Here is an 8,457-nt window from a genome sequence, read left to right as displayed (position 1 = left end):
TGTGTGTGTCTCTCTCTCTCTCTGTGTGTCTCTGCCTGTGTTGTTGCTCGCTCTGTTTCTCTCCCGCTCTTCTATCATTCTTTCTTTCCCTTTTTTCTCTCCTACCCGTCATTCTTTCTTTCCTCTCCTCTCTCCCTCTTTCTGGCCTCTCTCCAGTCTCACAAGATTTGGAGCCGATTGTCTATTTATAGCGCCTGTGGTTCTGTCGCCATGACAACCAAGCTGTTGGCCAGGGCGGCAGGGATCTATTTTTGGAGCAGCGCTGTAATGTCAGACACAGCCTCCTCTCTCTCTCTCTCTGTCTCTTTCTACTTATTCTTTCCCCTCTCTCTCTCTCTCTCTCTCTCTCTCTCTCTGGATGTGTGTGTGATGAGGGATCGGCCGGTGAAGCCTTTGGTTCGGTCGGCTCTCAGTGTGAAGCATTAACGTACAGAGAAACAGTAAAGCTTCTGAATCTTTCCCCGTTCAGGAAGAGCAGAGTCCATTCTCTGACTTTTGTCACTTTGGTGTTCGGAGGCTTGCAGTCTTTCTGTCTTTCTGTCTTTCTGTTGTGCAGTCTGATCTCAGTGTCCTGAAAGAACTGATTCAAATATGTTTGTAGTGCTTAAAACTGAAATGTGCTTTGAATTTCCAAGATGTGTAATTTAGCGTGAACAGTTCATGACAATAATAAGTTAGATGAACTTCTTAATGAGAAGGATTTAGTCAAAGCTGCTCGTTTTAGGACATTTTGTTTCTTTTTCTCTGTTTTGTTACTTAAAGTTTAAACAAGGGTTATATGAAATAAATGTATTATTCTAACTCCATATTAAGTATACATATAAATAAATAGAAGTGACATTTGTACTGAACTATTTTTAGTTTATTGGTGACTCATCACAGATATATCTGAGGGTCTATATTTTAACCCTCCTACCTGTTGCTAAGTTTTACATAACATTAAACAATTGCACATTTTATTTTCAGTTTGACAGAAGTGTTACGTTTGTTTTCTTCGTTAATGAACGAGCCTTAGTTTGAGATGATTATGCCATTTTATGTTATTTAAATGCGCATGAATTGAATATGAAAATAAGTTGCTCTTTGAACGTTTTAAAAATCTGGGAGACATCAATGTAATTTGGCAGCTGTGGAAAGAAGCACTTTTTAGGGACGTTATTGTTTAGGCCGGCTTGTGCGTGTGTGCGCCACTCAGCCGGGTTGCTCAGATGCAGGGCAAAAGTCCCCAAATGGTTTATGTTCGTATCATAATAAACCCTGTCAAAAAATGCCCAAAACATTTGGTATGTTTACACGAGGTGAATATTCAATTATTAAATCAGTAGCTTCAAACACTCCTCTTAAACCTGCTTATCTTCGTCATGAAGCTAATAATTCAACCGGTGTATTTGTTGTGAATTTTACTAACGATTTATTTAAAAAGTGTCCAGGGTCATCTAAAGCAACAAAACATGAAAAAAATATAAGACAATACATATTTAAGTACATAGATAATGTGTTGATTTTAGTCTGTCCTACATTGTTGGACCTGCTATCGGCTAAAGTGAAAAGCAGGCTAAAAAGAATAGACCTTGATCCTTTCTTGTAAACACTGGGGTTATTTTCACTCACCAGACAAGAGTCCTGTGTGTGTGTGTGTGTATGTGTGTATCCAGAGTTTAACTCGGCCCGTCTGCTACCCCAGAATAACCCTGACAGGTTATTCATAACACCGCAGACCTCTCCGTTACTGGGGCAGCCACTATAATTTCCTTCAACTTACTAGGCGCGGTTATTACTGGCGCTATACTCCTATTAATAGGGAGAACTGCTAAAAACTGAGCGGTATGTTTGTCCTGGGCGTGTCACCGCCTCACACCACAGCTGTAGACAAACACCAGTTTGGCCTCCACAGACGGCAGCCATGTTAAGTCTGTCAGCTTTTAAGATTTTGTTACATCCAGGTTATTTATGTGTTGTGGGAGCTCGGCGCGGAGGATGTCGGAGGCGGGTGAAGTTGTTAGCTGAATAGTTGTCCACCGAGGACTCCAGGTGTGCCGGGAACAGCTGAGCCACTCGGCCCCTGCAGAGAGCCAATGGGGTGTGTGTGTGTGTGTGTGTGTGTGTGAGCGTGAGCGTGCATTTGTGCGGAAATATGCACGTGGGCGTTTCTTTGTTTCCCAAACTTTCTGTCCTCTTTCAGTCTCTCACCGATGCTCTCTTCTCCCCGACTTGGTGTCTTTTTTCTTTTCCTTTCGTCTGTGCGTCCCTCCGTCCGTCCAGTGCTGTAGCTTCCGCAGACCCCCCCCTGTTCCTCTCAGTGTTACCTGCAGCCCTCCTGTCACATTTCACCCCTGCCTACCACATTCCTAGTTATCTCAGAGGGGGTTGCATACCTTCGGCCTGAGAGGCAGCTCCTAGCAAGCGTCTTGCCTTTGCCGGGCAGACGATCAGTCAAAGCAGACGGCATTGCAGGAAACCCTTCAAAAAATAAAGCAATTTATTTGTTATCTGTTTGCATATATCTACTCTGTTGTGACCCTTTACATGTTTTATTTGAATCATTTTTAGAGACCTGACTATGTTTGATATTCACAAAGGCAAATAAAAATAAACTGTGTTTTGCAAAAATACGTTTTTCTTTTCTGCTTTCCCATCACTTTAATTGTGTTGCAATAATAGTACTGCTGTGTTTCATCGCGCACTGGTTGTTTTAATACGTGGTTCTTAAATTAACCAATCATAAAAGTGAATCCTTAAATAGGTAAAGAAAGTAAATACATTTTGAAAACATATTTTTACCGCCTAATCCACCATGATTTTAACATTCTATGTCTTAATGCTGTATTTTGCCAATGTGTTAAATTGTTTTGTTGTATTTTGTGGCTTCATATGGCAAAAGTTGGGGACCTGTGATCACACACGAGCAAACTTAATTCAGGCTCTTTGCAGGCGCTTTACTCTGTAGATGTTTAAACATGTGTAAACAGGAGACGATCGGTGATCGGAGGATTTTGGCGACTTAAATGCAGCGACTGGTATTAACTCTGTGAGACCCCTTCATGAATGCCTCGTGAGTGCTTCTGCAGAGGATTCTTTCTCTGCTGACGTGTTGTTGCTTCGCCCTTCAGAGAATTGTTGTGGGAAAACCAGCAGCACCAGTGTCCCATCCATGCAGGCTCGTGGGACACGTATGATAGTTGCCGCTTAAGATAATTACCAAATTCCTCTCGGTGTGGCCTCGGTTCATCCCACTCTTTCTTTCCACCGTGTCCATCCTCCCGCATAATGTTTCGTCTGTGCATCTGAGAGTTCAGTCGGGATAACAAGGACATTTAAAACCCTGTCTCAGTTCTCACACGTACATGAGGAGGGACGTTTAGTCAGTTGGATTAACACAGACTAAACTTCAGCCCGGGATGCATGAGAGGAACGTTGTTGTGTTTCCTTGAGGGACGCTCATGTAAAAGTATCTTTCTTTGGTACAGTCATCATGAAAGCATCAGGGCAGCTCACACACACACACACACACACACACACACACACACACACACACACCTTGAAAAGCGGCAGTTATGTAGGCCAGTTCATCGGAACAATTAGCATTCATTTAGGTAGGCGCTGTGCAAAACCGATGCCACCGTAGGCCTGCATTCCCACCCACGCCTATACACATCGACATACACGCACACACACACACCTCTCCTCCTGTGCAAGTATTACTACAGCAGCTCCATTGACAAGGCTCCTCTGGTCTGACAGAGCAAACGGCTGCTGGTGACTCAGACTGATCTCACTGTGAATTCAAAGAAACACACCCCCTGGTGGCCGCTCAGCAACCGCCGTCCTCCATCTTTCTTTTGCTCGCACTAATGCACGTGTGTGTGTGTGTGTGTGTGTGTGTGTGTGTGTGTGTCTGTGTGTTGGGGGCCATACTGTTCTCACTATGTACATCACCACAGCATAATAAGTTAGTCAGTATAATAGGATTTAGAAAATGGCCTCTGTGGATGCATCCACAACTGGTAAATGTATTGCAAAGATGCATTTGGCCAGTGGAAATATTGATATGTTTTACTGTGTTATTATGTATTATTGGTTTCTTTGTATTATTATGTGCCGGCAGCGCAGCAGCTGAGATCTAACCGGCTGTATTTTTCTGTTCATGTTGCAGTTTCTTAGACAGGATCGATATGGTGAGACAGAATGACTACACGCCCACTGATCAGGTAAGATGTTCAACACACAAACACTTGCAGCGTCATGTTAAAGCGCTCTCTGCCTGCATCCGTGCTCTGTAGTGCCAAAACAGTCAATTCATCATTCAGCTGATTGATTCATTGTTTAATTCGTTCATCAGGAAAGATAAATGCCAAACAAAGGCCTTTTTCACATGAGACATTGATGTGACATGTAGTGGCATGAAGAGCACAGATGTATAAAATACAGTTAATGATGGCTGAGCTCTGTTTAGCTGCTTCAGTTTCATTTTCCCAATATTGTGCCTGCTGATTTATGGGTTTACTGGGACAGGTATTGATAATCTGAAAATGTCCTATTGACTGTATCCTAACTCACTACGTCGGTCACTCACTCACTACTTCTATAACAGACACTACAGTTTACTTTATGGTGAGAAGGTCATCAAGATTTTGAAACGTCTGTAAGTTGACTAGTTTTATTTCATCTATAAGTCAAAAGAGTACTTGTTGTCCATGAGTTTATTTCCTCTTCTTCTGTTACAGTCTCATCTTAAACCTTGTTATCCCCTCTTTTACAATCTTACGTCCATCTTCCTGACATCTCTCTTCTACGTCTCCTATGTCTGTATCCTTTTCTATATTTATCTCACACTGTCCAACACTGTCCTGTTCTGTCTCTGTTCTTCAGGACCTGTTGAGATGCAGAGTGCTGACATCTGGGATCTTTGAGACGCGATTTCAAATAGACAAAGTCAATTTCCAGTGAGTTACCACAAAATGTATTTATCTCATTGTCTCGTGAGAAAGTGAAGATGTGTATCCAAAGGCAATTGTAATTGTGATTGAAATAATAAACCTCATGAATGAATGTGTTTTTCCTCAAATGTTTTACTTTTATTTGATTGAGACGGTCTTGTTTCTCATCACTATACACTGTTGTCATGTGACATATTTCACTTTCTTTACAATGCAAGCTAAACTTTGAACTTCCTCCGCCTCACAGTATGTTCGATGTCGGAGGTCAGAGGGATGAACGTCGAAAATGGATCCAGTGTTTTAACGGTACGGTTTTTGCAGCTTGGACTGCTTTTGATGAAACTATTTATGAAATACAGAAAGATGATCATTGACTGTGTGCAGTGTTGGATAGTTTAACTCATCCTTTGTGTGTTGATCGTAGCCTATAATGCTTTGGTGTGTGTGTGTGTGTGTGTGTGTGTGTGTGTGTGTGTGTGTGTGAGAGACACAGATGTGACAGCCATCATCTTTGTGGTGGCGAGTAGCAGCTACAACATGGTGATCAGAGAAGACAATCAGACCAACAGACTACAGGAAGCCCTCAACCTTTTCAAGAACATCTGGAACAACAGGTGAAAATCGTAGAAACTAATATTGTGATGGAGAAATAATCACTTTTGACAGACAGCTTGGGGGTTTTTTTCGTGGTGGTTGATGTCAAGCGAGTGACGAGCGTGTGGCATTCCCACACTGCATGTGATGAGCACAGTCTTCAGACACACTGCCACGGTTAAAATATTGTTCTGGGAATGTAATAACAGTATAGTATTTATTAGTTAAACTGTACAAAAGTAAAGTTTTACTGTTAAATGCATCTCTAAAACCTGTCAGCACAGTTTCTGCTGTCAGACACTCTGAGCGGTACTGTAGCACTTATTACTGATGCATAAAAAAAACACATTAAAAAAACCCTCAATAAGAATATTAATTATGTTAAACCTGAATCACCTCTTATTGGTGTTAGAGGTGTCATGGGACGTGTGTTTTTGGCCATACCGTGCCTTTTTAACCTCATCTTTTTCTCTATTCTTCTTTTTAACCCATTTTATTTCTATATTGAACTAGAAAGCCAGTAGTTTTTCCGTAATTATGCTGACAAACGGACTGAAAACGGAGGTGGAAAGTACAGTTTACAAACAGGATGCACGTATGTACAGTGGGAGAAGACGCTGATTGGATACAGAGTCCTTCCTCTTCTTCTTCAACGGCCTCTCAGGCCTTTTCAGCCCAGAAGTCCGGAGGGAAAATGATTCCCTTGTCCTTCAGCCAGAGCCTATTACAACATAATGCCACTGTAAAAGTGGGGACTCTCCAGCAACAGACCTGTAATGTTTTTTGGGGGTCCTAAAGGAATCTGGCCCTGACCCGAGTCTTCATTTCCCTCCGCAGGTGGCTACGGACCATTTCGGTAATCCTCTTCCTGAACAAACAGGACCTGCTCGCTGAGAAGGTGTTGGCAGGGAAATCTAAAATTGAGGAGTATTTCCCGGAGTTTGCGCGCTACACTACGCCTGATGATGGTAAGAGGTCGACACCAATATAATAAATAATAACACACGTTTTTCCGTGGATATAACCGACACATTCAAATGGTTTGGTGGGGATGATGAGCCACGTTGAGTAGTAAGAATATGCTCAGGATTAAACAACACGTAGCTCTATCTTAACCAATAAGTGTTAGATAATGGCTCAGGGCAAACATGACTTTATTGTGACCGGATTTGTGCCTCTTCAACAGCAATACCAGAGCCAGGTGAGGATCCCCGAGTCACGAGGGCGAAGTACTTCATTCGGGATGAGTTTCTGGTGTGTACAAAGTTCACGTTTGACCATTTTCATAATTTATGTTTCTTATGTCTTATTTAGAATTTATTTATTTACTTATTTAGACCTGTTTAGTTCGCAGAACAGTGTAGGTGACGTGTTAACAGCTGATTTACAGGATGTAGTTCAGCTCCACTCCATCTCAGTCCTCTGTTTGACTGTTTAAAAAAAAAAAAGGATTTCCTCCTTAATTTTGTTATAGAATCAGTTAAGATGAGTTGGATGACTCCAAAAAAAAACAACTAAAATCAGAGTTGACAAAGTAAGAGAAGATGTGAGGTTTACTGGTTTATCAGACATGTTGTTTCCCAGAAATCCATTTAAAACTCTTATCAATATTTTCCATTATATATGTATGCTGTCTTCCATCCACAGTCATTTTATCCAAATTTTACTGAATAATATGTGACATTTTTAAGCAAATCATTTTTTTGGGCAGTTGGACAGAAAGTCCAAAGTAAAAAGACGTCACAGTCACAAGCCGTGTGATTGTCCCAGCTCTTCGGTTCTCCTCGGCCGTGCCAACACTAACTTTTCTGTACTTGTGTGTCTTCCTCAGAGGATCAGTACAGCCAGCGGGGACGGACGGCATTACTGTTACCCCCACTTCACCTGCGCGGTTGACACAGAAAACATCCGCCGCGTCTTCAATGACTGTCGCGACATCATACAGAGGATGCACCTACGGCAGTACGAGCTCTTGTGATGGTCCGGCTTACTTATCCACCCCCCAACCTACTTATCCCCCCCCCCCCCCTCTCCTCCTCCGCCCCCACGACCAGTTAGCCAATCACTCCCTCCACTTCCCCAACTTCACCCAACAGCCGAGCCCTCCCCTCCATCCTGATACAACTTCTCCCGGTTCAGAGAATCAGAACAGCGGAAAGACTTCTTCTTTTCTTTTTTTTAAAGGAAACACAGTTAAAGATGCACCAACATTTTCATCAACCATCAGCTAGGACTGACTGCTGTACTCGGCTACATTTTGACCCGGGAAAGAGGGTCGAGACTAGAATCCCTCTGTGCAGACTATCCCTCCTTTCAGCTCTATATCTCTCTCTCAGATATATCAACACACACACACACTTTCAGGTACACACACACTACAGCCATTCAGAGCGCTTTGATAGGTTTTAATGTCTCGTATTACACACACAGACCCTCTTAAAATTACATCCTCCTGCTTTGAACAGTTGTTAGAGGCTGAATTTAATAATATATTCTGAGAGAGAGGAGTTTTACCACTGCGTGCTGAAGATGACGGAGGGGGAGGAGAAGAAGGGAACAATGGACATGGAGGGTTGCAAACTGATACCGAGGAGGGCTGTAAGCCTTTTTGTGTCCCGAACAGACGGACTAATTGACTAACGGCTGCCTGTGGACGTGAGCGTGACCCGATCATAAGACCGCGCGGCTCACATGACTTGCTCTTTAAGAAACCAATCGAGGAGGGACAGCAGAAAACAACAAACAAGGGAAAAAAAGAAGAAATACAATGCATAAATCCATGCATACCAGTGAACTTCATGCAGAGCAAAAAACCAAGCTATATAGATATTTATATATGTGTGTATATAAATATGTGTATATAAATATGTGTGTATATATGTATATATATATATATGTATATATATATATATGTATATATATATAT

The 8,457-nt window shown here is 42.2% G+C and overlaps 1 protein-coding gene across 1 annotated transcript in view; it reads left to right on the top strand.

Annotated features, from left to right (window-relative positions):
• LOC116383458 (guanine nucleotide-binding protein G(s) subunit alpha-like) overlaps positions 1–8,359 on the top strand; it is a 20,557-nt gene extending 12,198 nt beyond the window's left edge. Inside the window, exons 6-12 of the mRNA XM_031847332.1 lie at positions 4,154–4,208; positions 4,870–4,943; positions 5,185–5,243; positions 5,431–5,551; positions 6,369–6,499; positions 6,718–6,785; positions 7,363–8,359. Coding sequence (XP_031703192.1) covers positions 4,154–4,208; positions 4,870–4,943; positions 5,185–5,243; positions 5,431–5,551; positions 6,369–6,499; positions 6,718–6,785; positions 7,363–7,509 — 655 coding nt within the window. The 3' untranslated portion in view covers positions 7,510–8,359. The remainder of the gene's footprint in view (positions 1–4,153; positions 4,209–4,869; positions 4,944–5,184; positions 5,244–5,430; positions 5,552–6,368; positions 6,500–6,717; positions 6,786–7,362) is intronic.
• The last annotated feature ends 98 nt before the right edge of the window (positions 8,360–8,457 follow it).

Source organism: Anarrhichthys ocellatus, unplaced genomic scaffold, assembly GCF_004355925.1.
Source record: "Anarrhichthys ocellatus isolate YVR2014 unplaced genomic scaffold, GSC_Weel_1.0 scaffold1, whole genome shotgun sequence".
Taxonomy (NCBI): domain Eukaryota; kingdom Metazoa; phylum Chordata; class Actinopteri; order Perciformes; family Anarhichadidae; genus Anarrhichthys; species Anarrhichthys ocellatus.
This window is presented reverse-complemented; position numbering and strand designations above follow the sequence as displayed.